We start from the raw sequence: 25,516 nt of genomic DNA, 5'->3' as shown, positions 1-25,516 counted from the left end.
CAGGGGTCACCCGGGTCGCCTCTCCGAGCCCGGGTCGTGGTCCATATCCCGCAGCGGCTGTATGACAGCACCGCAATCTACGATCGCCGCGAATCCGCAGCCGATTCGCGCTCGGGTTCGCGCGGCCGCTGTCGCGAGGCTGCAGCCCAACGTAGACTCAGCAATGGTCACTCCGGCCTAGCGTTGGTGTAGAGCGGGGGGTCGGGCGTGTCGGTAAGCCCTGGGTGACCTAAGCGCCTATCTGCGATGTTTTGTACAAGACGGAATTTTTTGCTCCTCTCCACCAACAATTCAATCGTTTGCAACAATGTCTGGCTCCGGTAGCGCTCTGACCAAATTCCAGAACTTCCTGTTCAGCAAGGACTTCGTGAAGTAAGTTGTCGACGCGGGGCGCTGATGGCCTCGGTCGGTGGTCGATGGGTGAACGTCGGCTGTCGTGCGATCAGTCGGCAGGCTGCCGCAGGCCGCTGGCCGGCCGCCGAAGACGGCAATGGGCCGTCACCAGGCGGCAGCCAGTCGCCGGCAGTTGGCGTGACCGCTGCTGCGTTACCTCTGTCGCTCGTAGCAATCGCTGACCAGCAGGTGTAAGTACCCCCGTCGGCTCACCTGACCGCAGATGTCTGCTCGACTCACTTCTGGGGTATGTTCAATGCCTGATGCTCGCTGACCCAAGGCCCTGTGTCGAACTTCGGTATCCCCGTGGCGGCCGTGATGGACCTCAAGAAGGACCCTACGCTGATCTCGGGCCCGATGACTGGCTCGCTCGTCATCTACTCGCTCGTGTTCATGAAGTACTCGTACGTATGCTCGCTGAGTGCGCTGACATCAGGCTCGCGATCCGCCCGGTCAACTACCTGCTGTTCGGTACGCTACCGCTCGGGCACACTGACCACAGGCTGCCACCTTGTCAACGAAACCGCCCAGCTGGCGCAGGGCGCTCGCTTCGTCAACTACTGGTAGTAAGTGTCCTCCCGTTGCCGCGCTGACCGCAGCCTCGGCGGCGACAAGAAGGAGTAGGCCGCGCGGGCCCGGTCGCCCGCGCCGTCTGGCCGTCTACGCTCATGTGTATAGTCTGGAATTTAATGCGTGAGCCTATTTGGCGGTCGCTAGCAGCTTGCGGCCGACCGCGCCGAAGCAGACGCTGCTGCAAAAGCCGACGGAAGCGATCCACGTCACGACGGCGATGTAGTCCTCGGTCCACTCGGTCGTCGCCGGCAAGTGGCTCGGGAAGAGCACAGCCATGGCGACCGAGCCCACGACGGCGGTCGCCGAAGACAGCGCAAAGCCTGTCGCGGTGGCGTCCATGATGAACCACAGCGCCGGGTTGACGAGCGCCAGCGTCGTCGCCGACTGCAGCGTCGACGTCCATGGCAGCTTGCGCTGGGGTCAGCGGGATCGCGCGCTCACTTACAATGCCGTACGAGACGCCGATGAAGATGCCGATCGCGCGCACGGCCGACGTCCAGTCGGCCGGCCCCGTCCACTGCTCGCGCGGCCGCAGCACGGCCGGCGCGGTCGCGTCAACGAATGGCAGCAGTGCGCCGAGCGCTACGCCGAGCACGCCCCACGTCAGCGTGAAGCTGCCGACAAGGTCGATGTCCAGCGTTGCCGGCGTCACGTAGTGCTGGTCGCGCAGATGCGTCACCAGGTGGCCGTAGGCGACGCCGAGTGCGAAAAGCGCGCCGACGGCGGCGACCACGCCGACTCGCGAGCGCGGCGCCGGCAGCTGGGCCGCCCGCGCGGCCGTCGCCGCCCGCGCCCGCCCAGCCGCCGCCGTCGCCGCGCCAACCGTCGGGTCCGGCGTCCCCATCCGGCTCTCGTCCATGTTGGCCCCGAAGATGCCCTGCAACGCCGACTGCGCCAGCGAAGCCATCGATCGCGAGTTGCCTTGGCCCGACAGCAAGCTGCTGGCCGAGCCCGGCCGCTCAGTCGGCTCGAGGTCCTCGAGCGACATGCTCTCCATCCGCACCGGCGGCGAGAATGGCCGCATGGCCCGCGGCTGCAGCACTCGGTCGCTCACTGGTGTCAGCTCCGGCCGTGGCCGCGCACACTCACTGTTTCCGTGCCCGGTCGGTGCCCTGTTCTTTGTGGTTCTGGCCCTTCTCGGCTGTCTGCTCGTGCGCTCGCGGATTCGTCCTGAACCTCTCGCGTTCGTCTCAATGTCTCTCGGCAGCCTCGTCCGGCGCGGCTATGCCCGTGTTGTCGTAGTCGTGCGCGTGCCTGGGGTGGTGGTCTGTCGTCGGCCAACTTGTGCACCCGACTATATCGCCAGATCTGTGACGGCCCAACCACCCAAAAGGCAGAAAATTTGCCGGCACCCGACAACGACCGCAGATCAGCCGCGATCCCACCGATTCGCGTCCGCCCGACCGCCGCGCGCCTCACAGACGTCCGCCCGAGACCGCCGCCCGAGGCCCCGTCCGCACCATGAAGCTGCTGACGACGAACTTTGTGCAGTGCACGGTCAAGGCCTGTGCGGCCTCGCCCGACTGCTTTCCGCTACACTTTGATCGTGCCAGCCTCGAGCTCGTGCACGAGGACGTCGAATTCAACCCCGAGTTTGTGGCGAACGTGTTGCCGCGGATCGACTGGCCCGCGCTGTTGACGACCGCACGCGAGGTACGACGCCGCGAGACCCGACTGACCCCAGCTCGGTAACGAGAGCCTGCCGGCGGACAAGCCCGAGGCCACGACCGCGGACGAGCAGCTCCTGCGGGACTTGCACACGCTCCTGCTCGAGGTACGTCGCGGCCGGACGCGCTGACCCCAGACCCAGATCATCAACGGCCAGATGACGTGCGCCAGCTGCGGCCACGTCTACCACATCCGCGACTCTATCCCCAACTTCCTCCTGCCTGGCCACCTCGTGCAGTAGCCCCCGGTTCGCTGCAATGTATTCATACTATGTTACATAAAACAAAAGTGCCTATGATCAACGCAAAATCCCTAGAGTACAGAGTGCTATGCAAGAACTAGATCTGTGATCGAATGCGATGGCGTGTTAGTTCAAAAATCCCTTGCAGCCCGCCGAGCCGCACAGACAGGGGATGCGCTCCTCCGAGTTGACCTCGCGCTCGAACTTGTAGTCGTACGTGAGCTCCTCGTTGGCTGTGATGTCGCGCAGCGCGTAGATCACGATCCGCTTCTGCCCGTCAACCTTGATGATCTTGGCCGTGCAAGACGGCGTGCAGCAGTGGTTGATGAAGCGCGCGATGCCGCCACGCTTGGTCGCGTCCACGACCGTGCTCTCGTCGATCCGGAACAGATAGCTCGAGCCAATACCGTTCTTGATGTACCGCCGCTCGCGCATGTCGGCCACCTGCTGCCGAACGACCTCACCGACGTACTCAATGATCATCTCGTTGGCGCCGATGTTCTCCATCGCGTAGAGGCCCCAGTTGTGGATGGCCGAACGCGCGAAGCGGACGGCGCGCTTGCGCTTTTTGAGCTGGTTGAACCGGAGCACGTCGTTTTCAGTGCTGAGCATCTGCTTCTGCAGCGTGATGTCCGCGGCCAGCTTGCGGTTGTTGATGCGGTTCATACGCGACGACATGGACTCGCCCTCGTTCTTGGGGGCTGCGGGCGGCGGCACGCCGGCGGCCGCGGCTGCGGCGTTGTCTGCCCTCTTCTTGCGCAGTCGCTTGCGGTGCTCTAAGTAGTCTGTTTTGTCGGTCTCGGGGATCTTGTAGTACCCCTCAGTGCGCGCCGAGCCCGTGGAGTGCTGCTTATTGTATTCGTCCGACGGTCGCAGGCGCTTAGTCGGACCAACCACACCACCTAGTCGGTTGGCCTTGGCCTGCTTGTGCTGCCAACACCAGAAGTCGGCGTTGATGATTTCGGCCTGCGGCTGATCCTCGAGCGCGATCGCCAGTAGCTGGTAGTCCTCCTCGTCCATCAGGCTGCTCTGCACACCGTCGAGGTCCATCAGCCTGTCGGCGTCGTCCGTCTCGGCCCGCAGCTTCTCGCTCGGCATCCAGTATGACAGGTCCGCCATGGCCTCACCAGGCATCTCGTCCATGCCCGTCATGACCGAGTCGCCATCGACGCGCTCGTCGTCGTTGTCGTCATCATCTTCGTCGTCATCATCGTCGTCCTCCTCTTCCGAAGTCGTGAAGTCGACGTGGACCATTTTGCGCTTGCGCTCGGCCTTGCCGTCTTCCTCTGACTTGCGCTTGAGACCCTTCCTGAGCCCACCTGTCTCGAGGTCGTCGTTCTCAGCATCCTCGTCGCTGCCGCCCAAGCTATCCAGCATATCGCTCTCCAGCTCACTCTGCAAGAGCGACCGCCGCGCGCTGCCCGTCCGCACACCGTCTGGTGTCGCGGTCCCACTGCGGTCGATGTCATCCATGATGTCGTCCCGCGAGTCCTCCGAGTTGAGCTGGTGGTTCAGCGGCCGTTTGCGCGTCAGCGTCTTGCGCGACATCGGTGTCTGGTTACGCTTCTTGAAACGCGGCAGCGACGGCAGTTTGCCACTGAAGTTCATCACGTCCAGCGCGTCCTCGATCTTCTTCTCCGGAACGGCCGCCGGCTCAACCTTAACCGGATGGGCAGTCTTGTCCGCTAAACCATCCACCGCGCCGCCGGCCACAGACTTTTGCGTCGCGTTCGCCGCCAAGACGTCGTAGATCTTGGGAATTGTGATTCGCTCCTTGACGTCTTTGCGAAACATCTCTGTAAGCTCCTTTAAAACCAGCGCGGACGCGTCCTTCACGGGGTCCGTCGACTTCTTTGGCTGCACGATCGGGACGTGTGAGGGCTTTGCAGCGCTCTTGGCCGCCAAAGAGCTCCTCTTCTCAGCATGCGGTGTCCGTCTGTCGTCGTCGTCTCGGCGCCGGCGGCCTGACCGCTCGCGGTGCAGGTGCAGGTCCATATTCAGCCGATAGTTGAAGATCAGTCGACCGTCCATCTGCCTGAAACACGCCCGCGCCTCCGACTGGCTGTCGAACACGACCCAGAACCCAATGCGCTCCTCTGAATAGACTTTGATCCAGTCGTAGTCACGCAAATAGTCCTTTATATCCGAGTTGTACACGCGAGACACAGGCACGTACTTGTCGGAGATGAAGATGTACGGGTCCGGGCCAATCTTGTCAAGGATGTCGTCGATCACGCTGTCCTCCCTCGATCGGCCTCGGCTACTGTAGTGGTAGTCCGAGTCGCGCTGACCACGGCTGTAGCGCTCGCGTCGATCGTTCCGAGGCGACCACGATCCCGACCGCGACCGCGAACGAGTGTAGGATCGCGCCCGCGACGGTGTGCGTGACCGCGACCGCGAGTCCCGGTAGGAAGACCGACCACGGCTGCGACTGCTGTCTTTGTACGACTCCTTCGACACCAGTGGCGGCGGCGTCTTGGCCGGCGGGGGCGCGAGCTTCGCGGCATTCTCTGCAGCAGCGGCTGCCGCAGCCTTGCGTCCCGCCGCGTTCTCCGCGCAGAGCTTATCAACGAGATCGCGGCACTTGGTGCCCTCCTCGTCGAACTCGACCACGACACTGTCGATCCCGATTTTCATCTTGCCGTTTGCTGCCTCCTTGAGTGCCTTCTTTGCCGCGTGATGCCCAGAGGCCAAATCCTTGGCACTCGTGTTCTTGAACCTAATCAGGCACAGGCCCAACGACGCGTTCGTCGTCGGATCGCGCTGGATGCAAAACTCCTCAAATTCGCCGAACCGTTTGAAATTGACCGCCACCGCGTTGTCCGTGATTAATTTGGATATGTTCGACACCAAGATCTGCGACGGCGGCTTGGGCTCTACCGAGTGCTGGTCAAACACGTACCGGCAGACGGTCAACGTGCTCGGTAGATACTTGCGTTTCTGCGACCGGTCATTGTTTTTTGGGTAGTCCCGGCAGAGCTTGCGTGGATCGGTCGCCGGCAGCCGCGAGCCCTTGCCATTGAACTGGTAAATGGGCTGCTTGCCTTTACTCTTGTGCTTGTCCAGGTCCGGGTCGTAAGTGATCTTGTACTTTTTGCCCTTCAGCTCCAGCACTGACGTGCGCGCGACCGGGGGCGCGACCAGTGCCGAGCCGTTTGCGCCATTCGTTGCGCTCGTCTGCGACCCATTCGCGCTCGCACTCACGCTCAGGTTCGAGCTCGGGGCCGCGCTCCGCGCTGTCCCGCGTCCGTCCCGGTCGCGCCGAATGGCTTCCTTTGCCTGGCTGATCAGCCGATCGGTGTCAGTCTGCGGCGATGACAACGAGCTCGAGCTAGTCTGCGACCCCGCCGACGACCCTGACGACCCGCCCGGCGCGCCCCCGGGCTCCGCGCCGGCTGTGCCCCCGCCACCATCCTGATCTACCCGATCTGGGAAGAACGTCGCCAGGTCGCCTCGACCCGACGACCGTGGTTTCGACGCCGCCAGCTGGAATCTGGTAGGAGCCGACATCGCTCCTCCAATCCGCTCACACGACGTCAATCACCACTTATCGCGACTTGCTCCCGCACGCAGCGTGCCTGTTGCTGAGGCCCAGATTTAGTCCTTCCGAACGTGTTTGGATGCCTGCGAGCCTGCTCTCCACCGCATCCAAGCGCTATCTGTGCTGGCGACTTGGCTGTCAGCAAAATCTGTCGTTGCGCGAAATTGGAAGTTGCAAATGGGTTGAAGATTTCTCCTGTTTAGGTTTAGTGAATACTGCGTTCGTACCGGGGCGCGTATGCGTATATCTGGGACCGCTGGTCAACTCGCGCGTGTACACCTCTGACCGATCAGAAGGTAAGAGTGCGGTTACCCGGCTGAAACGCTCAACGCCAGAGAAAAAAAAATCGCAAAAAATTAGAGCAGAACTACAGAGCAACTGAGGTCCATTATACAACGGCCCATAGATTCGCGTGAAATTTATCGTTTATCGAGGTAGGTCCGGGCGCATATACGCAGGAGCATGGCGGCGAAAGGCTCTAAGCGTGATGTATTGTGGACAGTGCTAACGGGTTCAGCCGACGAAACAGACAAGATGGATGCTGCGTACAACAAGGCATTTCTGATTACCGACAACTCGCGCTCGCAGTTGATCCAGGAGCTCACTGAGTTTATTGATTATCTGCGTCGGGAGCACGGTGTTGGCCCTGCGATTGCACCTCAGGTTCGGCAGTATGTCAGCCAGGCTGGCGTGAAGGAGCAGGCTTTCGAAATTCTGATTGCTCATGTGGACGTGCTGGTGCGCGCCGCTGAGAAGGGTACGTGCACGCTTGACCACAGCTAACGCCAGATTTTGAGCCGGCATACAACCTATTTATGTACGTGCTGAGCTACTCTGCCGATCTGCGGGCGCTGTTCCCCAAGATCTCGGAAAATATCAAGCAGACCGCGAAGACCTACCCTGTTGCCGTGCTTTCGGTGGCCACCAACTTCTTCAACAATCTGCTGCCCGACTCCGGTCTGCATTTTGACGTCTTCAACGTGATCTTCGACATTGCGGTATCTACCGGTAACCACGAGGCCGTCATCTCGCAGCTCAAGTTCCTGCCGCAGTGGTTGACAGACTGGAGCGTCGAGCCCGCGCAGCAGTCGGAGCTGTATCTCAAGATCTCCGATGCCTTCTCGTCCATCGACATCAAGGCGTCGTACACATACCTGCTGAAGTCTCTGCGGATACTCGGCTCGGAGCCTGGTGCCGCCGTCCAGCCGCTGGCCGAGAAGCTGGTATTGATTGCTCTTACCTCGCCGTCAACACTCCAGTACGACGAGCTGATTGCGCTGGCGCCCATCCAGGATTTAAGCAAGTCCAACACTGTGCTCTTCGAGCTGCTCCATATATTTACCTTTGGTGTGCTTGCCGACCTAGACACGTTCGCCAAGGCGAACCCCGGCTACATTGCTAAAGTGGGCCTGCCTGAGGAGGCGCTCTACCACAAGATCCGTCTGTTGACTCTGGCCTCGCTGGCGTCTGCGTCGAAGGATGGCGTGCTCACTTACGGCGCTATCTCGTCCAACCTGCAGATCAACAGCTCGGACGTCGAAATGTGGGTGATCGACGTTATTCGCGCTGGTCTCATCGAGGGAAAACTTTCGCAGCTCGACCAAAAGCTGTTTGTCCATCGTGCTACCATCCGCTCGTTCGCCACTGACGACTGGGCCAACCTCAAGGGCCGTCTCGACAACTGGAAGTCATCGCTCACCGGAATTCTGCATGTCATCCGCGCCGCTCGGGAAAATGCCGAGCGTGCCACGCAGAAGAGCGCCGCTGCTGCTGTGGCCGCCGAGAAGGCTGCTGCTGAGAAGGCTGCCGAGAAGGCTGCTGCTGCTGCCGCCGCCGCGACTCCCACCGCCGTCGAGGCCTCGTCATAAAGCACAACAAAAGCGTTCATAGCACTTCCTCCTAGACCGTCATCTCTATTCCAGCACCTCCCCCCCTTGTCTCAAAAAGATTGTTTTCCTGAGTTTGTATTCGTACGTCCCATCGTGATCTCTGTTTTATAATAAATAGCTTCTACACGACTGTTCCGGCGAGTGCGCGCACTTGTACTTTAAACGAGTTTATTCTTGACAGATCTGTCTGCCGAGCATTCTTATAATTACATGTATCGCCATTGAAGGCTAATGATAGTATCCGGTGAGTCTCTATAAACGACAGTGGAGCCGTTGCGTGCGCTAGGGCATAGCACCCTATTTCATGGGTACAGTCAGGCGCTCGTTGATCTTGGCCTTGATCATCGCGTAGACGTTCTCGGGCGTGTCATCACACGGAACCGTGACGACCTTGTTCTGGATGCCAAAGTACTGGATCACAGGCATGGAGGTGTCCACAAAGGTGCGGAAGCGCTTCTTGATCGACTCAATGTTGTCGTCATCACGGCCGCTGGTTTCGCTGCGCTTGAGGAGCCGCTGCAGCATGATTTCCTCAGTGCACTGGAAGTAAAGCGTAAAGTCGCTGACAGCCACGTCCTCCTCAAACTTGATGGCCTGGTCCATCTTACGGGGAAAGCCGTCGATCAGGAAGCGGGACTTGCCCTCAGTAGTGGCCTCGCGCATAGCCTGTTCGAGCAGGGCGATAGTAATCTCCTGCGGAACAATCTGTCCCTCCTTGATATAGGTCTTAATCAGCTCGCCGTATTGCGAACCCTCGCGCTTCTGCTCGGCGCGCAGGAGGTCACCCGCCGAGAGGTGGACAAAATTATAATCGCGCACAAGGTTGGCGCACTGTGTGCCCTTGCCGACACTGCCGTCAGCCGCGCCGTCGCGCTGCACTTACCCAGGTCCTCCCAGAACGAAGATCACGAGGACCTCACTCTTGGCAAACGCCGGACCAGTCGGGACCGGCGCCGGAATAATGTTGCTCTTCTCGGAGGCCGCACCCTTTTCTGGCGGTCAGCGTGCCCACTCCTGGCCACTTACGCTTCCGAATCTGATTGCCTGCCAGGACGAACGCAGCCGTGCCACCGAGCGCAACTAGCACCAGGTGGAAGAATTTTGGAGGCTTTTTCGAAGGATTACCGCCCGACGGCTGGTCTGCGTACATCCGTCGAAGCGGTGTCGTCAGCTGCAACCGGCTGCCTCCGCAAACGGCACGAGCAGCGGCCATACGAGCGCTCGTAGCTCCCGACAATTGAGTACGCGCGAGTGCGGACGAGAAAGAAGACAATCTGAACATTTTGTACGGCTGTACTGGAAATTCCCGGCGAGAACTGCGGCTGTGGTTACAGAATGGCAAGAATTGAGCCTGGGTGTGTTGAAGAGGACGTCTTGTTCTCTTTTTGTGCCAAAGCTTTTTTCGTCCGCCCGTTCGCTAAAAAAGTCGCGTCCTGGCTGCGGCCGTGGCGGCTTCGTCCTAGACCATTTAGACTACACTATGCCGTAGATGGCCCTGCTAAGCGCCCCGGTGGGCACATAAGCAGACACGGCTTCACCACGACGACTCTTGGGCTTGTGTCGGGCGACACACTGGTGGTCGTCAGGCGCTATCTAGAACTCTCGAGTAAGCGTGACCGCAATCCACGCGGAGCCGCAGGGCATGCGGCTCATGGCGGGCTACTATCGCGCCGCACGTCATGCAGTCAGTGTGCGTCCGCATGGCTGCAGCCCGCAGCCTTGTACAATTGTACGTATCTCCTGCGTACAACTCCGCACGCCTGCATACGCCAAAATTGTCGTGGACTCACCAAGGAGTCGTTTCACCTCGTAGAGATTCTACGTGACTGTGTATACGAATAGTGGAGGAGCTGCCAGGCCAGTCTACGCCGTCAGCAAGGCCGGCTCGGCTCTTAGCCAATGCTGTTACTTCGACAGAAGCCCATCGAGCTCATTCTTGCGCACGCAATCCCAGGCTGTCCGGTCACACCAGTGGCAAATCGGCACGGCCAGGTAGATAATCAATCCACGGCTCTCTTTGTGCGGCACTCGTTCTTCTGTGTTCGATTCTATCAAACAACAGAGGGCGGCACCATAAGTGAAGCATATGCGTATAAACTCTATGCAAATAATGTGCTATAGCCCGATAAATTGTACTTTTACGTTGCATCGGCATCTGTGTTATCACTCTAGCTACGGAACAAAAGGCTCAGAAAGCACAACACCAAAAAAATTTACTCCTGGTCGCTCAGCGTATACAGGCTTTGAATATATCTCTTTCGACCAAGCGACGGAGCTATATAATTACTGTCTAGGCTCCAGAAATTAAGCGGACGACTTTTGGCATCCGTATGTCTTTTTTTGGTTTCGATCCGTCGCTGCCCCCCTCTCAACGAGGGGACTCTCGGCAGAACCATGAAAAGTACAATGACTCTCGAAGCGCGGGGAATGCGTACTTCGACAGCGAAGAAGGGTAGGTGTTCTTGTGGGTCTGATTGCAAGATGATGCGGTTACGATGGCTGTGGACAGCAACGGGGGCGCCCGCAGGATCGGACATCGGCTTACAAGCTAGATTCGACTTCGAAGACACTTACGACGGCCTCGCGGATGAACTCGACCAGGGAGGTTTTGATGAACTCAATGACGAAACATTTGGAGGCGATGAGCCCGTAGGTATGAAACACTCCAAAGGCTGTTCTAACAAATCAGGCAAGGACTTCGATTTCTCTAGTCAGACTGCTACGATCGACCCTTATGCCTCCAGTCGGTTGCGCACAAAGTCCGCCGAGGCGACTGCGCCCGCTCCCAGATCGGCCCCGAAAACGAACAAGATGTTCGAGATTCCTGACCTTCAGCCCATGGAGTCGCTCTGGGCACAGGACGAGTTCCCTAAGCAACCTAAGGCTGCTATATCCGCTGAGGATTTCGAGGCAAGCCTGCGCAGCCAACAGCAGCAGCTGCATCTACAGTCGCAGGCTCTACAGATGCACCAGCAACAACCAATGCCGTCGGCTGCTGGGCACACGCAGCGCAAGTTCATGAGTTTGGAAGAAGTCGAAGCACAACTGCTGGCTCTTTCGAAGCCGAAGCCACCTCCTGGAATGGCCCAGCAAGATGCGCCGTATCCGGCTATGATGCCCCCGTCTCAGTATTCATATGGCATGCCTCAAGGTTACAATGGACCGTCTCAAATCCCACAAATGCCTCCGAATCCTATGTTCATGTATCCTAACAGCAAGTTGGCATACAACGAGCAGCACGAGCATCGCCCTAGCGGCTATCCTTCCATGATGAACCAGATGTCTTCGGACTCAACTTTGCCCCCCATTTCTCAGCAGCTTCCTCAGCACCCTCAGCGCCAGCCGCACCAGCCGCACCAATACCAGCAGGGTTCGGTCCAAGCCTTCAATCCTCAGAACATGCCGAACGCCGGCCGTAGCGGCAATCACCAACAGCAGCAACAGATGCAGGACTATTACAGGATGCAGCAGAATGGCCGGCAACCTGATATAGGTACTTCGCTACCCACTCAAATGGTACGGGATACCAGTGTCACTTCCCAGGAATCGAATGATCAGCTGCGTAAGGAGATGCAGAGACAGCTGCTGCAGCAGCAGCTACAGCAGCAGCAGCAGCAACAGCAGCAGCAGCAGCAACAGCAACAGCAACAGCAACAGCAACAGCAACAGCAGCAGCAGCAGCAGCTACAGCAGCAGCAACAGCAACAGCAACAGCAACAGCAACAGCAACAGCAACAGCAACAGCAACAGCAACAGCAACAGCAACAGCAACAGCAACAGCAACAGCAACAACAGCAGTCAGCCCAGGGTCAATCTCAACAGCCCTATCAGCATCAGCCCCCGCGTGGTCCCATCAAATTTTCAGAGGTTATGGAGGAGCAGAGCCGAATGACTCTTCAGTCTGAAAAATCAATAATGAATGAGCTCACAAACGCTCGCCTTGCGCGCTATAACGGGCTCATGACAACTTCTGACAAGCACTACATTACCCGCATACAGTTGCAGCAGTTAATCACCGAAGATCCGTTTGCGGAGGACTTTTATTTTCAGGTTTATTCGGCATTGCACGCCAATGACAAGCCTACTCCTGTTGCAGCTCAAAATTACCTCAATGAGCCTGGCAGACGTTCCCGTTATAACAATCGTCGTCAGCAGGACAACATGCAGCGTATGCAGCAGCGTGCTCTCGCGGCTGCTAAGGCCCACCCAAAACAATCACAGTTTTCGGTAGAGGGAGCTCTTGGCAAAATTACGTTCAGCAACGTGAAGACTCCCCGCCAAATTTTAGACGTCAAGAAAGCTGCAGAGGACAAGGACAAGCGGACAGAGACTGTGGTTTAATGTGTCCGCTACCTAAAGGCAGCTCATTCATGTGAACCTCCTCGATACATTGTATAAATTGCTATGTCTGCATAATGATTATGTTTGATCATATCGACACCCAGTATGTTGTAAAGACTTATATTTTGACCATTTCAACTCGAACGCCGCAAGAGCAATGATTCTATGTATGTTATATTGTTAATTAAGTTAGAGTGCCAAAAAATTGTAGTGTCGCGATCGCGTTTCGCACACTTGGGACATGGCGTCTGACCCACACAGCGACTCGTGTAGATATGGCCTCCGAGGACACATCACTGCGCGCCATATTCTGGTATGGTCTACATGGAGCTTCGGGCTGACCAGAAGTTATGGGACGCTCATGTCACCCGATGTGACTAAACGTGTACTGAGCGGATGTCGTTACAGCAGCTTCTCCGATCTGGTATTCACCGATGGCACCTTGCACGGATATAAACGACACGCTCTCAGTGATGAGATGTATCCAGCTATAATATCTAGCGAAGGTAGCTCAGTGCTCGGGAAACTAGTGCGGAATATAACGCGAGAGCAGCTGCAATATCTCGACCAGTTCGAGGGCAGTGAGTACAAACGCGAGGTGGTTGACGTGTGCGTTCAAGGAGAAGACGCACCCTCAAAAGCTTATTGCTACATATGGGTAGACGATATCGATCGTTTACTTCCAGAAGACTGGAACTATCAGTCGTTTATCAGGTAAAAACCATTGAGGTTGAGCTGATCACCAGCAACGGTACTACAGCCTGGATAGAAGCGGAAATGGATCATATGCCTGGCCCTTCGGCATAATGACATGTTTCGTCGATGTATTAGCCTAATCAACGTTTGCTCCAATTGTTCCAAGATGTCACATCTGTCCCAAGCGTTTCATGCTCTTCCTCATTCCGTCATCCAGCCGCTTTTCCAGCCCTGATTCGCCCTCTTTTTGAAGCGTGTCAGCCACCATGCCTTTGAGGAGTACGTTTATCATCCCCACGTAATTGTGTTTTCTCAAAACAGACTCTCGCTTCCAGGTAGCTCTCTTTTCCTTCTCTTGTAAGACACCTGCCATATCACCAGCCGCTTCTAGAAGCTCCAATTGGTTATGAACCACGGCGAGCAAGTTGAATCTGATTTCAGTTGCAGGATAACGGGCGATACGTCTCGTAAGCACGTCTGTGATCCTTTCCGGAAAAACGGCATCGTCACAATAGCCGTGAGAAATGGGATATGGTTGCAAGCCGTCCAGTTCGTAAAGTTTGCCGTTGGTGACCGTGTATGCGATAAAATGGTACACGTCTTCGCCAGTAGTTGAATCTTGATTCATGGCTGCTTCATTGATAAAAGGCGTTGGACGTGAAAATGAATTGTGCACATGTCGAATCAAGTCTTGTGGTCAGGATAAGAGCTCAGAGCAAGACATACCTGAGTTTGAGAGCGTCTCGCCCCGCAGCTATATAGTCAGTACCCGATGATAGTTTGCACATACTTCAGCACCGAAGTCCGCCACGAACTCCTTAAAGTCATTCAAAGTCTCTCCTATATGTATGTCCGCTCTATTCAAGAGGATGGACAGGATGGCCTGTGTCGCACAAGCATTTTGTATCTTCTGATGGGCAAAGAACAAGTTTGAGCTTTCCCGATCAAAGACGCCATTTTCGTCGCTGTCAGGAGATCTTGCAAGCTCAGGCGTCCATTTGAACAGGAATATCACCCCATATATTGGCCTTTCTGGTCAGTTACTGGTTTTTGCAAATAGTTACTGTATGTTTCGCAGCTCATCCGGGTCCAGTGTGAAAACTTCGGCAAACTCCACTGATTTCGCTCCAAAAGATTCGACGAGTTCTGTGAAAACGCCCTATCATTTAGTAAGTAGCATGGGATTGAGTACTCACAGCGTCCGATTCAATTGTGTTCCATCCCGAAGACATCTTGCAGGGTGGTGTGTGTGATCTATGGCTCTCGTCGCGATGCCGAAGAGATATAATAATGCCGGGTAACTGGGAGGCGCGAAATAGTTATGCTCTCCTCCGGTCTCTCCCAACTCAATCGTCATAGTTTGACCGTCAGATCGCTCATTCGATTGCTCTCGAGTGATAGCTGGCTGGCACCATGTCCATGATATCTTTGCGGCCAAAGCTTGACATGGCTAAAGCGATGCTTTCAGCGGAGCTTCTGAAGTCTAACAGCAGCGGGGAAATCAAAATAAACGCAATCACTATTAATGAAATCCACAACGCTTTGGAAAGCTCGCTTGCTAAAAATTCGCGTGAAAATGTGAAGGTAAGTACTTCGTGGCTTTGGGGTGGCAATTTCTTACATTGGAGTAGGCCTTCAAGGGTTATGTGCTCAAGTTCCTTACCACCTCGCAGCGAGCTCGGGCTCTCGGGAAGTACCTGGTCGCGCTCAGTGTAGCGCTTCCAGAAGCACGACGAAAGCTGCGTATACTATATAATATGAGCGACATATTGTATCATGTCAAGGAACGTCTGGACTCGAGACAGCTTCTAGAAGACTTCCGGCCCTATATACCGGATCTGTTTTGCTCTGTTTCAGATTTAGGTCTATACGACAATGAGCTCAAATCTTTGACCGAGTTCTGGAGCCAGTGCGATCTTTACGATACATCATTCATACTATCGCTAAATGACAAGCAATTTATCCGCAGCAAAGATAAGAACAATATGGGCCCCGCCGATATTGAGCCTTTCTTTCTCGGTTCTCCGGATGCAAAGTATTTCGATCTTCCTGTCTCAGCGATGTGTGCAAATATACGAGGGCTTAACCCCATAGTCACGAGCTCAATGCGGCCGGTGAAGATCGAGAAATCGGCTGTGGCAGAACTTTCTAATGAGGTGGCATTTTTTTATTCTGCCCTGTCTAAGATGGACTCTTTCGAACGAAAATCTTTAAAAGACGAACCTGTTGTTATGACTACATATGAAGGGTGGACGACAAGCTTTTTCGATGAGAACAAATCTACTTAAGCCTTTAAGCCCATGTTGCACATTTAAGCATATTTGCATCTCATATTTGTATTTTATATTTCTAACGAAGCATTGTGTAATTCGGTTCGTATGTTCGATCATAAGTCCTGCTCGTAACTAGCCATACATCTTCAAAATAATAAAAACTCTGCATTCTGTCATGTACAACGTGAAGTGCGGCTAAAAGTATTTTAAATGATTTTTCCTACTCCCAATTCATCGGATTGATTTTACCACGTTCCAACTCCAGAATATTTTCTACGATCATGGGCTGGCTTTGGAATCGAGGTGGAAGTAAATCCACGGCCTCTGAAGCAATTGAGCCCGCGGCAACGGATGCTCCGCTTATAAAAAATATAGAAGAGGAAGCAAGTCTGATTGAAGAAGCCGGTTTAGGAGATTTATGGAGTCAACTAAGCGCGGAGATTGCAGCCGTACCAGATGAAAACAAATTCTCAAAGATTCAGGAGCCTACATCTAGTGAAGTAATGGACAAGGAAAGTCTAGCCGATTCTGCACGCAAGCTGCCAACCGTGGGCTCACAGTTCCCGGTATGTAGGCGATACAACTCTGTACTGACCCTTCAGGATACGATGTCGTGCACTCAAGCATTCGACGAAATGGTCAAATGCTACGGTGTCGGTGGTCAAGTACGCAATGTATATCGTTATGGTAGTATGAGAGATTGCAACGATCGTTGGCAAGCGTTCAAATTTTGCATGTTCACTGCGATCGATACCGAAGAGGTTCAAAAGCAGAAAATACAGCAGTTCTACAGGGAAAGATTGGCCGAGAAGCTTATGAATGGGAGCAGCGAGGACGTTTGGAAAGCTCGAGTGACACCTCTCGTTGAGCCGTTTGACAAGGAATGGCAAGAGTCCGATGTCTTCGAAGCAAACTAGTTTAACGATATATTATTATAATATTTGTACATAGATATTTAGAGTCAGCTGTTTACTTGTTTTGACTGCTATCTCGTAGCAGATCAGTGGATTTGTGTCCGTGCAGATGTTGAAGAAAAATGCAACCTTTCAGACATCATCGAAAAACAAGAAGCCACCACTTTATGTTAGTATAGCGACAACATGAAAGCGACACATACCCTCCTCTACTCTTTCTAGAGAAATAGTCAAAGTCGATGCTAATGGCAGCTCCCAAGACAACAGCCCTTTCGTCATAAGACATACGTTTTGCTGTTTGTACTGGAACTGTCTCTCCTGTGAGCTCATCAACTTTTGATGGCTCAAGTTGCAAAATATACACACCGGTATCTGTAAACAGCTCTCGGCCCAAACCGACCCAGTTTCGGTTCACTGAACCAAGTGATTTACTCTCTTCGTCGCGTATATTAAAATCAAAGGCCAAGAAAGGCTCGTCGATAGCGGCAAATTGGTCGAAGCTGTCCGTTCTGAAAACGCAGTCAGAAAATGCTATTGTGGAACCACGCCGACTTACACCTCTTCTCTATCTGTTAGCAAACTGTATGTCAACGACAATCGTACCGCAAAAACAGATTATAACGTCTTCTCCAGAGATGCCAGCTCTGCTGTGCCTCGCCAACCATTGTATCTTCACTGTTTCTGTTTCCCGGGAGCAGTATCTTGATATGAGAGTTTATGAACGAGAAAGGGCGTCGAATCTGGGAGATGGTTACTTCTAATAGTATAAAGGCTACTCACGGTCAAGAGATGGTTGCCATGTACATCGCTCACGCGAACAGAAAATGGTCTGTGTAGACGATATATCTGGCGCATAATCGCCTTGGTAAATCCTTTTTATTAGCGATTATTATCAAAGAACCAACCATAGTCTTCTTCTTCCATGTACCCAAGAAGATTTCCACTGGTATCCGAAATAGTCTGGTCAACAGGATCTATCTTTGGATGCTACTCACATATCTATTGGCTTGTTCAAATCCCTGTTATCGTCATAAGCACATCTGCTGCTTGCTTCGGGTAGATATTCACGTACCAAAAACACGTTCATCATCTCAAGCTGTCTTTCAATGACTAGTTGAGGCAGCGATAAAAGACTGGCGATACCATCATTTGGCTGTATAGAACCTCCATACTTGCTATAGATGATCTCGTTTCCACCGTTGAATTTACCATTCTTGTAGTGATACTCGACATAAGGATCGGTCGTATCATATTCTCCTGACAGTCCGGCATCTTTGTTGTCAATTCGCTTTCGTATTGCTCTCCGCCGAGCATTTCTGTCGAGTGCGTAATCTCTCGTCGGAATCTTTAAGGTTCGTGCTAGATTAACAAACCCTGGCCTGTTGATGTACCTAGTCGTCGGTAAGTACGAACATGATCGGAGAAGCTTTCTAGACAGCACAGCAGACATTGACACGACCAGAATGATGTAAAGCCCCAAAATGTTGGTGTGAGTTTTACCTGGGCGAGCGAGTCAGCACGCAGTAACGTCTAATATGATCGCCCTCAGCTTATTCTAAAACTTTATTTCTAGTCTATTACATCATGTTCAATCATAAGAAACACCACAGGCGACGGCACTAGACCGTCGAGTGAACAATTACGACCCAAAGCACTTACGAAAGAGAATCCTTAGACGTAGTAGAGATAATCTCAAAATCGTCTTCAGATTTCGATCGTTCATCAGCCTCAGAGGTATATTCCGCTTCGAGATCGTGGTGCAAATTTACACCAGTAGCTTCAGACTCATCCGTCACTTCCTCCTCGCCTTCACTGCTAGCAACCGGTACTTCGTCGTCCTTGGGAGCGCATGAAAGATTAACCTGAGCCTCCTCGGTCAACTCTGAAAATCCACCCGCGTTGTCTTGAATCTTGTCTTCGTCTTCGTGGACTTCACTAGCTTCTTCTTGAACCTCTCCTTCCTCTAAATTCTTGCTGTCAGTTGCTTTGGTATCTTTTAGAGAATTCTCATCTACCGTTTCGTTTAAATCCTCCGTTGAGCCGTGGCTGAGCTTCTCATCAATCTGGTCGTCGTTGAGCACATAATCACTGTCGTCGACATTATCATGTGACTTTTGGTCATCCGCATTTTTGAATTGTTCTGTACCGTCCGACTCTCGCACTGAATTACTCTCCTCAATATGATCATCTGTGGCAGTAGATTCATGATATGTGGTTTCATTTATAGTTGCAATCGGCTTCGTATAGGGACCTTCTGTGCCCATTCCCACATCCTCTGTCATCGTTAAACTCAGGGAATCTCCGGCAGAAAAATTGTCGCTCTCAGTATTGTCACGAGTACAGTCCCCGATTTGCATATCAGGAGCATGCTCAGTTGATGTGTGCGTAGATATTGACTGTTGATTGGAACTCTCGTAGTGTCCGGTCGTGTCATCATGCGCTTCGTGGTCTCTGGCTTCCTCATTATCGCTAGATATAATAACGCCTGTATCAAGCAGAGCACCAGATGATCTGTCACTAAGTGGAGTAGACGAGCTTCCGAATGGAGCGAAGCTCTCTGCCGGTCGTTGGGCATCATCAGATAGGATTGAATCGCAATCATCGAGAAGATCATCTTCTGATTTATTGCTTGTGGAGTCACTCTCGTTTTGAAGCTCTGAAATTACTTTCATGTCCGAGTCAGAAGTCAAAAATGCCTTCAATTCGACCTCACTTGACTCTGAGATCGGTGACCCTGTCAGTTCTTTCGCCATAGTGCTGTCCTCAGCATGATCAGTTTCCAGAGTAAATGTGTCAATTTCCGGAACCAACGCGGCGTCGACTGCATGTGTGGCATAGTCTTCGACTGGTAGAAGACTACTATCATTTATAGAATCTTTGTCGACTTCGCCTTCATTGGGCTGGATGTCTGCTACATCTTCAGGTCCTTGAATCGGATTTGTGAGCACGTGTGTTCTGAGCTCGTCAAGATCACTGGCGTCGACTATTGAGTCCTCATCGTGTCCGTCTGTACCGCTGCCGGTCTCAGTATGAGATCTGACAGATTCTGTAATGGAATATTCAGGCTCAGAACCAGTAGCTCTTATTTGTGGGCTAGAAATATCCGCTGGTCCGACTGGGGAAGATTTCATAAACGACAATGATGGGTAGATATCCTCTCGATCACTAGAGCTATCATATGCCTCATCAACTGTCTGTTCAGCCTGCTCTGAAGAGGGATCAAGTGGCAACTGTGAATCAACATTTATGCTTGCCTCGGGGATCTCAGGAGCTTCAGCGGTGTGCTCGACTTGCATTTCAGTTGCGTCGCTGGGCGGTTGTATGAGGCCAGCCTCGACAGTCTGTCCGACTCCATTGGCGAGCTTCGAAGCACCGTGATCCATATCTTCAAGACCTGCCTCTGCAGTTTCCTGCTCTTCGGTAGGAGACTGACTAGCAGCGCGTTCTTCTTCATTCAGCTCCAGCTGAAGTTGCTTTAGGGCCTCGTCGATTTGCTCTTCCTCAAGTTTCTTCATTTCAACTTCCAAATCAGAATCTGTATCTATATCCTCCATGTTGCTGTCTTCAACGTCACTATACTCAGTATCTCTCTGGGTTTCGGTGCCAGTGATCGCTTGCTGCTCTCCTTTACACGATTCGACGGCTCCGTCTTCTGAAGAGTTCTGTCCCATGGAAACCTGCGAGAAGTAGTCATCAGAATCCGCATTAGCCAGACTATGATGACCCCGGTCTGCTTCTGATTGGTTCTGTTCATATTGCAGTTCAGATCTCGGTTGAAGTTGATCTTGCTGGGCGGTCGCGCTCGCCTCTTTGAAACTGAGGCTCAGGAAATCGTCATTGACATCCTCCCTTAAAGGCTCTGCAAGCGATTCACTGTCAAACGAGTCAAAATGAACGGGGTCAAAAGGTTTCGCGATATCGCTGTAGGCTGGTTTGAGCGGCGGCCTTTCTGTGAGCGGAGTTTTTTGTGGTAGGGGCGGACCCTGTGAAAACTCTGCAGCGGATGAAGCAAATGTCGCGCTTCGACTGCTGCCAATCGATCCTGGGTAATCATGTGAGGTACGCTCTAGTATAGAGCCGGTATTCGTGGCGTCTTGTAGCGAAAGCGAAGGAGTCCGGCTCTGCAACCATGGTCGGCTATCATATACCGAGTGATCTATAGATCCAATAGACTCATGAACAGAGCTGGCATCAAACTCGTCCGTCTCGTACCTATCTGAGGCTTGAACGGAAGTGGACAAGGCTGAACTGTAGTCTGACTTTGACAAACTTCCACGTGCAGAGAGCGGAGGTGCTATCATGGTATTGGAGTATGATCTTTCGGCCAAGGGAGTCCCATAACCAGACGATGTACGACTAATCGGGTCCGTTGAATACTGCGCTTGATACTGGGAGCTGGAAAATTGAGTGCCCTGGGGTGCCGGCGGTAATGGGGGCGGCAAGGGCGAATCTAAACCAAACTGTCTGTGATCATTGAACGGAACTGGGATCTGAATCGGAGGTTGTCCGAAATTGAAATCAGGAATCTGTGCATCCAGATATCGGGGAGCTATCTGTCGTCTGTCGAGGGTATGAGATGGAATGTGAGCTCCGCTCTCCCATCGAGCAGTCAAATTAGAGACATAGGCCCGCTGTTCCACAATAGCCTGTCTTTGGCTTCGTGAATAGCTCAGAGTCTTTTCGATTTCTGCAAAAGATCCTAGATTGGTACCGGGGAGACTTTGCGGGAGTGGTGTATAGTTAATAGGTAACGTAACGGCTTGTGGAGCATTGATGAAAGGTGATACTATGAGAGGTATCTGGGAAAGAACAGTACGAGCTGCTTCGTGTTAAATTGCATCTTCCCCTTCTTCCCAGTCGACCTACCAGAATTGTCCTGCATTGTGTCGGGGAGTGAGATGATGTCTGCTGCGCTCGTGGTGGCGGGGGGGAACGTGTAAACAGATGAGATGTCTCAAAACCCATTTAAGCTTCCGATATATAGTGGGAGACCAGCGAACGTCATATCTCTTGACCGTTTTTGCATCACATCCACCCACCCAACAGCATATGAGGTAGCTTCAAACAGCCAAACATGGAGCTGACTTCCAGGACAAAGGCGAGACCACCACAAACAAGATGCTTTGTCGAAAGTTGAGGTGGGAGCAACTCTGCAGAGGTTCTGCTCGCAAGCAAGGCTTGTCGCGCACATCTCGTCGTTACAGCTCAGATTCAGAAAATTATGTTTCGACAGCCTCTTCAAGACACTTCTACCAAAATTCAGCCTTGCTTGACTATGTCTCGCGGAAGGCGAGACCTGTATCTTTACAGCAACTGATGTTCTATGGAGCTAAGCTTACAGACGAGAAGATAATAGCCTCCGCTAACTTTGTTCATCAAGAGATACCAGTTAGGATAGCCCATCGAATTCATGACATGCAAAGTCTACCATACGTTGTCGTGAGCAACAAACACATCTCAAACGGTACGTCCCTAGTCTCTTGAGCCGATTACTGACGCCTAGTATACAATTTGTACTATCAATCGTTTCATGCCTTGCGCAAATTTCCTATAATCCGAACAATGGAAGACAACTCTCGATTCTGCGATCTTCTGAATAGTTTATTAACTTCCCACTTGTCTGTCATACCCAATCTAGTCATGGGTGTTATAGAATGTGCTGATAAAATCGAATACAAACGAACCGACGACTTCATGAAAAAGATGCTAACGAGCGTAAGTGGTGGCACTAGACTATATTGACATCAGCGCATATCTAGGAGAGTGATACAGGAGCAGCATATTGCGTTGACAGACCTGTATCTTAACAAGAATATTTCCAGGCCACAAGGCCAGATCGGGAAACTTTACTTGCAATTGACATGTGGTGACGTGGTCAGGCAATGTGCCAAGCTCTCTGCTAGTCTATCTAATAGCCTACATCCGAATCATCCAGTCCCTGAGGTCCTAATAGATGGTCATGAAAACACAAAAATATCTTATATCGAGAGCCATTTACATTACATTCTTGGAGAAATATTACGCAATTCTTTCGAAGCAGCTATTGAAAAGTATGATCAGGAGCTTCAGAGTAACCCTGATGTCAAGCCCAAGATAGAACCCATCACGGTGACTATTTCCGACTCGCCAGTTCATGTGATATTCCGCTTCTCTGACAGGTCAGGTGGCCTTCCTGGAGATATCATGCCATATCTTTGGAGTTTTGTGAAGGGTCCAAGGAGTCAAACAAGACTTAAGAATTTTCAGCAAGTTCCAGCCTTGGCTGCGATAGTTGAAGAACTACACGGTGGGGACCAGAGCGTTTTACATCCAGAGGGTCAGAAAACCAGCAGCTTGTCCGGCTTGACGACTCGGTCGCCTGCAATACGTTTGGGAATGGGTCTCCCTATGAGCCGTACCTATGCTGAGTACTGGGGGGGGAAGTTAGACGTTCATTCGCTTGAAGGATATGGTTGTGATGTATTTTTACACATTTCAAAATATGGGACAGAACTCAAGACGACCTGAGCTCTGGGATTTTGCCGTTTTTCCACTGAACTCGATTTTGTGCAGCTTGCTCTATACTATACATGAAATGAATTTGCTACCTGTTGTATAATTCTTCCCTATGGAGTAGCGCTCTACTGCGCGATCAGAAGAAAGACATATATATAGCGAGGACCAAAATGCGGCGTAGCTTTCATCAACTTGGACCCTTCTAATTTTCGTGAGTACTGTACAAAAATGATTGAACTCGCCACGAGCTTTGGTCAGGCTGCTACTTCATCCCCAAAACTAGCTGTGCAATATCCCTCAATAACCTCGATGCGCAAAAATGTCGTAGTTTTATGTCTTAGTATGTTATAATAGAATTTTTTCGCAGCTTGGCTGGTGGTATGGGATCAGGGAGTTCAAGATCACCATTTACACGTAAATACTGATTCTTGCAGGCGAACTGATTATTATCGAAATTTTCCTTAGGATTGCAGGTACAGCGACCGCTCTCATGGTACTCCGATCTCTCGGGACAGTGCGTAAAAGGATGATGCTTGTAGCCAAAATCATCGAACCAATGTAGCTCAGTCTTATCAAGTAGTATAGCAGCAGCAATGCTGTGTACTGGAGCGTCTCCCCATCTTTCATAGTAAAACCCTCCAGTCTTGTCAAGGAAAGTGAAGTAGTTTTCATAGGCCTCGCTTTTCCAGAAATCAACAGCGGCTATTTCAAAGTTCGACCAGAAATGACAGAGGTTGTAACCACCACTGGTGATATTCTGCTCATTGTCCACTATGAATCCGAGAGCATTATTTTTGTGAATAGCTTCCGGGTGCAGGGTGGAGAAGTTCTGGACTGTTGGCCATAGTGTTTGAATTGTCGAGTAGAGTTCCATGAGACTTATCACAAAGCCGTACTTCTTCTGGTTCTCTCTCATATACTTGAAAGGGTCATATGGAACGTCGCAAAGAATCTCGGTGTTTGGCTCTACCCGCCTTCGGTTAAAAAGGCAACTAGTCATAGCTTACCAGTAATAATCGTATTTGGACACCAACTCGTGCTTGTAAAAAAAGCCTGAAAAAAACCTACACATGTGTCTGTAGCTCTCGGAACCTCCATATAGGATATTCTGCTTTTCCATACTTTGCATGCTTGCCTTCGCTTTTTTTCTATCTATCCACTCTTCCAATGTTAGCAGGCCGGCTATATAATAACTGATACCTGGCATTTCCCAGTTTTCACGGTCAATAATGCCGTAATAAGCCTCTCCAGACACCAGGCTGGATGTGTACTTAACGAACTCGTCTGAAAATGGGAGGTCTGAGTGTCAGGAGTCATTCCAGCCAATGTGTTACCGTTCAGGAAAATCCACGGGTAGCCGTAATTTTTGTTGAACCTGTCTTCGACATGTCCTTAAATAATTAGTATGCTGTTGAATATGTGGTACTTACTGATAGAGCTTCTGGCATCGTGAACTTCTGAGTTGCGTACGAGCATGACGAATGCTGCATTTTCTCGATTCCCGGTGCAATTAAATCTGACATGAGAAGTTGTGAATTGCCCATCATCTATGTTGTAGTCCAGACACTGTGTGTCGCTTTTACTGTACAGGCGCTGAAGTACGTCAAGCGAGCTCCCGCTGCCATGTCCAGTCGATAGCGACAGTGACTGAAGAAGAAAATGGAGGCACCCGATTACAAACGTAACGGCTCCAATAAGAAGAATTATGGAGTTAGTGCCGCGAAGCCGATTTAATATAATGGGTGGAAACATAGTGACCCAGAACTCGCAGAAATCGAAGAAACTCTCCCGATCTATGCCCGCTTGTTAGAAATAATACTGCTTTTCTTGTATCAGTTGGTGGTCGCCCTGATGGTCACTATATAAAGGATGTACTGGTCGTAGATACCAGATCACGACCTTGAATCAAGCTCGCTTTGGCTTCTTTATGTGACCTTGGCTGGCGCCTTTTCTGTCTCTATGTCGCCCTATCACAGTACATAAATCTATTGCGATAAATATGCTCGTTCAATTGCTTTGCAAAGTTCTTTGCAAAGAATATTTGTGTATATAAATCGGTGTTTCGTTGGAGTGCGACGGAGTGGAAAAACGGCCGTCGTTGTTGTCAATATCCCGGTGCCGGCAAAAATAAGATTCGTAAATCTTATGTAAATACACCCGAGGATAATCTGGACTTCACAGAACGCACACCTCTTGAAGGCGACAATGTATATAGAATAGATATGTTATAACATCTCTCATATATACTGATGATATTGAAATTGAGTACTGTATCCCAAAATACTGAAACTTCGCCTTGTTGCAAATCTCTTTGAGCTAATGCAAGTGTACAGGCACAGACTTTTAACGCTAGTCTACATTCGAAAGATATTACGCAAGTGTGCGGTCACAGGGAGAGATCACTCATTTTTCATTCGAAAAATTCAGAGCTGCCTCAGAGAGAGAGAGTCAAGTCCAGCTTATGCTTTCATCAAGGAGCACATTCACGCGTC

The 25,516-nt window shown here is 52.0% G+C and overlaps 15 protein-coding genes across 15 annotated transcripts; 8 read left to right on the top strand and 7 right to left on the bottom strand.

The window, feature by feature from the left end:
- Window positions 1–288: 288 nt before the first annotated feature.
- V1510DRAFT_410422 (mitochondrial pyruvate carrier) lies at window positions 289–1,158 on the top strand. The gene is made up of 6 exons (XM_066932713.1): window positions 289–374; window positions 617–640; window positions 674–797; window positions 830–864; window positions 896–959; window positions 993–1,158. Exons 1-6 carry the CDS (start codon window positions 308–310, stop codon window positions 1,015–1,017), a joined length of 339 nt encoding a protein of 112 aa, XP_066791585.1. The 5' UTR covers window positions 289–307; the 3' UTR covers window positions 1,018–1,158.
- Window positions 1,060–1,954, bottom strand: V1510DRAFT_428039 (insulin-induced protein-domain-containing protein; the record flags this gene model as incomplete). The annotated part of the gene is made up of 2 exons (XM_066935241.1): window positions 1,060–1,380; window positions 1,412–1,954. The coding sequence occupies 2 exons, from the start codon at window positions 1,952–1,954 to the stop codon at window positions 1,093–1,095; spliced, it is 831 nt and encodes a 276-aa protein (XP_066791584.1). The 3' UTR covers window positions 1,060–1,092.
- A 473-nt stretch (window positions 1,955–2,427) lies between these two features.
- V1510DRAFT_400876 (uncharacterized protein) lies at window positions 2,428–2,875 on the top strand (the record flags this gene model as incomplete). Its single annotated transcript, XM_066931992.1, has 3 exons — window positions 2,428–2,619; window positions 2,651–2,740; window positions 2,771–2,875. 3 exons carry the CDS (start codon window positions 2,428–2,430, stop codon window positions 2,873–2,875), a joined length of 387 nt encoding a protein of 128 aa, XP_066791583.1.
- Window positions 2,876–3,001: 126 nt separating this feature from the next.
- On the bottom strand, window positions 3,002–6,980 carry V1510DRAFT_428037 (histone-lysine N-methyltransferase-like protein, H3 lysine-4 specific; the record flags this gene model as incomplete). The annotated part of the gene is made up of 3 exons (XM_066935240.1): window positions 6,871–6,980; window positions 5,322–5,988; window positions 3,002–5,120 (listed from the first exon to the last, which is right to left on the bottom strand). Exons 1-3 carry the CDS (start codon window positions 6,878–6,880, stop codon window positions 3,002–3,004), a joined length of 2,796 nt encoding a protein of 931 aa, XP_066791582.1. The 5' UTR covers window positions 6,881–6,980.
- Window positions 6,711–8,564, top strand: V1510DRAFT_410413 (uncharacterized protein). The gene is made up of 3 exons (XM_066932712.1): window positions 6,711–6,850; window positions 6,934–7,173; window positions 7,206–8,564. The coding sequence occupies exons 2-3, from the start codon at window positions 6,951–6,953 to the stop codon at window positions 8,282–8,284; spliced, it is 1,302 nt and encodes a 433-aa protein (XP_066791581.1). The 5' UTR covers window positions 6,711–6,850; window positions 6,934–6,950; the 3' UTR covers window positions 8,285–8,564.
- A 38-nt stretch (window positions 8,565–8,602) lies between these two features.
- Window positions 8,603–10,239, bottom strand: V1510DRAFT_400873 (adenylate kinase-domain-containing protein; the record flags this gene model as incomplete). The annotated part of the gene is made up of 3 exons (XM_066931991.1): window positions 8,603–9,155; window positions 9,189–9,297; window positions 10,215–10,239. The coding sequence occupies 3 exons, from the start codon at window positions 10,237–10,239 to the stop codon at window positions 8,603–8,605; spliced, it is 687 nt and encodes a 228-aa protein (XP_066791580.1).
- A 396-nt stretch (window positions 10,240–10,635) lies between these two features.
- V1510DRAFT_359113 (topoisomerase II-associated protein PAT1) lies at window positions 10,636–12,646 on the top strand (the record flags this gene model as incomplete). The annotated part of the gene is made up of 4 exons (XM_066930960.1): window positions 10,636–10,736; window positions 10,858–11,456; window positions 11,688–11,821; window positions 11,912–12,646. The coding sequence occupies 4 exons, from the start codon at window positions 10,636–10,638 to the stop codon at window positions 12,644–12,646; spliced, it is 1,569 nt and encodes a 522-aa protein (XP_066791579.1).
- A 178-nt stretch (window positions 12,647–12,824) lies between these two features.
- V1510DRAFT_410408 (uncharacterized protein) lies at window positions 12,825–13,514 on the top strand. The gene is made up of 2 exons (XM_066932711.1): window positions 12,825–12,959; window positions 12,995–13,514. The coding sequence occupies exons 1-2, from the start codon at window positions 12,922–12,924 to the stop codon at window positions 13,362–13,364; spliced, it is 408 nt and encodes a 135-aa protein (XP_066791578.1). The 5' UTR covers window positions 12,825–12,921; the 3' UTR covers window positions 13,365–13,514.
- V1510DRAFT_359155 (ubiquitin carboxyl-terminal hydrolase) lies at window positions 13,512–14,574 on the bottom strand (the record flags this gene model as incomplete). Its single annotated transcript, XM_066930963.1, has 5 exons — window positions 13,512–14,032; window positions 14,069–14,096; window positions 14,133–14,370; window positions 14,407–14,501; window positions 14,539–14,574. The coding sequence occupies 5 exons, from the start codon at window positions 14,572–14,574 to the stop codon at window positions 13,512–13,514; spliced, it is 918 nt and encodes a 305-aa protein (XP_066791577.1).
- Window positions 14,358–15,763, top strand: V1510DRAFT_176115 (uncharacterized protein). Its single transcript, XM_066930395.1, has 2 exons — window positions 14,358–14,926; window positions 14,974–15,763. The coding sequence occupies exons 1-2, from the start codon at window positions 14,756–14,758 to the stop codon at window positions 15,628–15,630; spliced, it is 828 nt and encodes a 275-aa protein (XP_066791576.1). The 5' UTR covers window positions 14,358–14,755; the 3' UTR covers window positions 15,631–15,763.
- Window positions 15,764–15,896: 133 nt separating this feature from the next.
- On the top strand, window positions 15,897–16,532 carry V1510DRAFT_405783 (uncharacterized protein; the record flags this gene model as incomplete). Its single annotated transcript, XM_066932355.1, has 3 exons — window positions 15,897–15,924; window positions 15,991–16,181; window positions 16,218–16,532. The coding sequence occupies 3 exons, from the start codon at window positions 15,897–15,899 to the stop codon at window positions 16,530–16,532; spliced, it is 534 nt and encodes a 177-aa protein (XP_066791575.1).
- Window positions 16,530–18,035, bottom strand: V1510DRAFT_410394 (Scramblase-domain-containing protein). The gene is made up of 8 exons (XM_066932710.1): window positions 17,602–18,035; window positions 17,525–17,548; window positions 17,435–17,489; window positions 17,310–17,401; window positions 17,133–17,269; window positions 17,086–17,094; window positions 16,733–17,038; window positions 16,530–16,692 (listed from the first exon to the last, which is right to left on the bottom strand). The coding sequence occupies exons 1-8, from the start codon at window positions 17,977–17,979 to the stop codon at window positions 16,662–16,664; spliced, it is 1,032 nt and encodes a 343-aa protein (XP_066791574.1). The 5' UTR covers window positions 17,980–18,035; the 3' UTR covers window positions 16,530–16,661.
- A 2,254-nt stretch (window positions 18,036–20,289) lies between these two features.
- On the bottom strand, window positions 20,290–21,704 carry V1510DRAFT_173666 (uncharacterized protein). The gene is made up of 3 exons (XM_066930393.1): window positions 21,396–21,704; window positions 20,512–21,348; window positions 20,290–20,474 (listed from the first exon to the last, which is right to left on the bottom strand). Exons 1-3 carry the CDS (start codon window positions 21,409–21,411, stop codon window positions 20,380–20,382), a joined length of 948 nt encoding a protein of 315 aa, XP_066791573.1. The 5' UTR covers window positions 21,412–21,704; the 3' UTR covers window positions 20,290–20,379.
- Window positions 21,457–23,036, top strand: V1510DRAFT_443844 (branched-chain alpha-ketoacid dehydrogenase kinase; the record flags this gene model as incomplete). Its single annotated transcript, XM_066935669.1, has 5 exons — window positions 21,457–21,583; window positions 21,621–21,993; window positions 22,033–22,244; window positions 22,278–22,599; window positions 22,627–23,036. Exons 1-5 carry the CDS (start codon window positions 21,479–21,481, stop codon window positions 23,034–23,036), a joined length of 1,422 nt encoding a protein of 473 aa, XP_066791572.1. The 5' UTR covers window positions 21,457–21,478.
- On the bottom strand, window positions 22,911–25,208 carry V1510DRAFT_173664 (nucleotide-diphospho-sugar transferase). The gene is made up of 5 exons (XM_066930392.1): window positions 24,455–25,208; window positions 24,359–24,415; window positions 24,225–24,323; window positions 24,032–24,185; window positions 22,911–23,998 (listed from the first exon to the last, which is right to left on the bottom strand). The coding sequence occupies exons 1-5, from the start codon at window positions 24,774–24,776 to the stop codon at window positions 23,362–23,364; spliced, it is 1,269 nt and encodes a 422-aa protein (XP_066791571.1). The 5' UTR covers window positions 24,777–25,208; the 3' UTR covers window positions 22,911–23,361.
- Between the last annotated feature and the right edge of the window lie 308 nt (window positions 25,209–25,516).

Source organism: Dipodascopsis tothii (assembly GCF_038497935.1).
Source record: "Dipodascopsis tothii strain CBS 759.85 unplaced genomic scaffold V1510scaffold_2, whole genome shotgun sequence".
Taxonomy (NCBI): domain Eukaryota; kingdom Fungi; phylum Ascomycota; class Lipomycetes; order Lipomycetales; family Lipomycetaceae; genus Neoaidaea; species Neoaidaea tothii.
Note: the sequence above shows the minus strand (reverse complement) of the source record. Positions and strands in the feature narration are given on the sequence as shown.

Coding starts and splice junctions, on each gene's coding strand:
- V1510DRAFT_173664 (XM_066930392.1), bottom strand. CDS start 24,776: ATGTTTCCACCCATTATATTAAATCGGCTTCGCGGCACTAACTCCATA. Junction 24,416..24,454: donor CGATGCCAGAAGCTCTATCA/GTAAGTACCACA, acceptor TAATTATTTAAG/GACATGTCGAAGACAGGTTC. Junction 24,324..24,358: donor CCCGTGGATTTTCCTGAACG/GTAACACATTGG, acceptor CCTGACACTCAG/ACCTCCCATTTTCAGACGAG.
- V1510DRAFT_176115 (XM_066930395.1), top strand. CDS start 14,756: ATGTCCATGATATCTTTGCGGCCAAAGCTTGACATGGCTAAAGCGATG. Junction 14,927..14,973: donor ATTCGCGTGAAAATGTGAAG/GTAAGTACTTCG, acceptor ACATTGGAGTAG/GCCTTCAAGGGTTATGTGCT.
- V1510DRAFT_410408 (XM_066932711.1), top strand. CDS start 12,922: ATGGCCTCCGAGGACACATCACTGCGCGCCATATTCTG. Junction 12,960..12,994: donor TCACTGCGCGCCATATTCTG/GTATGGTCTACA, acceptor GCTGACCAGAAG/TTATGGGACGCTCATGTCAC.
- V1510DRAFT_173666 (XM_066930393.1), bottom strand. Junction 20,475..20,511: donor CGCTGCAGAGTTTTCACAGG/GTCCGCCCCTAC, acceptor GCTCACAGAAAG/GCCGCCGCTCAAACCAGCCT.
- V1510DRAFT_410413 (XM_066932712.1), top strand. CDS start 6,951: ATGGATGCTGCGTACAACAAGGCATTTCTGATTACCGACAACTCGCGC. Junction 7,174..7,205: donor GGTGCGCGCCGCTGAGAAGG/GTACGTGCACGC, acceptor AGCTAACGCCAG/ATTTTGAGCCGGCATACAAC.
- V1510DRAFT_410422 (XM_066932713.1), top strand. CDS start 308: ATGTCTGGCTCCGGTAGCGCTCTGACCAAATTCCAGAACTTCCTGTTC. Junction 375..616: donor CAGCAAGGACTTCGTGAAGT/AAGTTGTCGACG, acceptor ACCTGACCGCAG/ATGTCTGCTCGACTCACTTC. Junction 960..992: donor CGCTTCGTCAACTACTGGTA/GTAAGTGTCCTC, acceptor CGCTGACCGCAG/CCTCGGCGGCGACAAGAAGG.
- V1510DRAFT_410394 (XM_066932710.1), bottom strand. CDS start 17,979: ATGTCTGCTGTGCTGTCTAGAAAGCTTCTCCGATCATGTTCGTACTTA. Junction 17,490..17,524: donor TTGAACAAGCCAATAGATAT/GTGAGTAGCATC, acceptor CCTGTTGACCAG/ACTATTTCGGATACCAGTGG. Junction 17,402..17,434: donor CATGGAAGAAGAAGACTATG/GTTGGTTCTTTG, acceptor GCTAATAAAAAG/GATTTACCAAGGCGATTATG.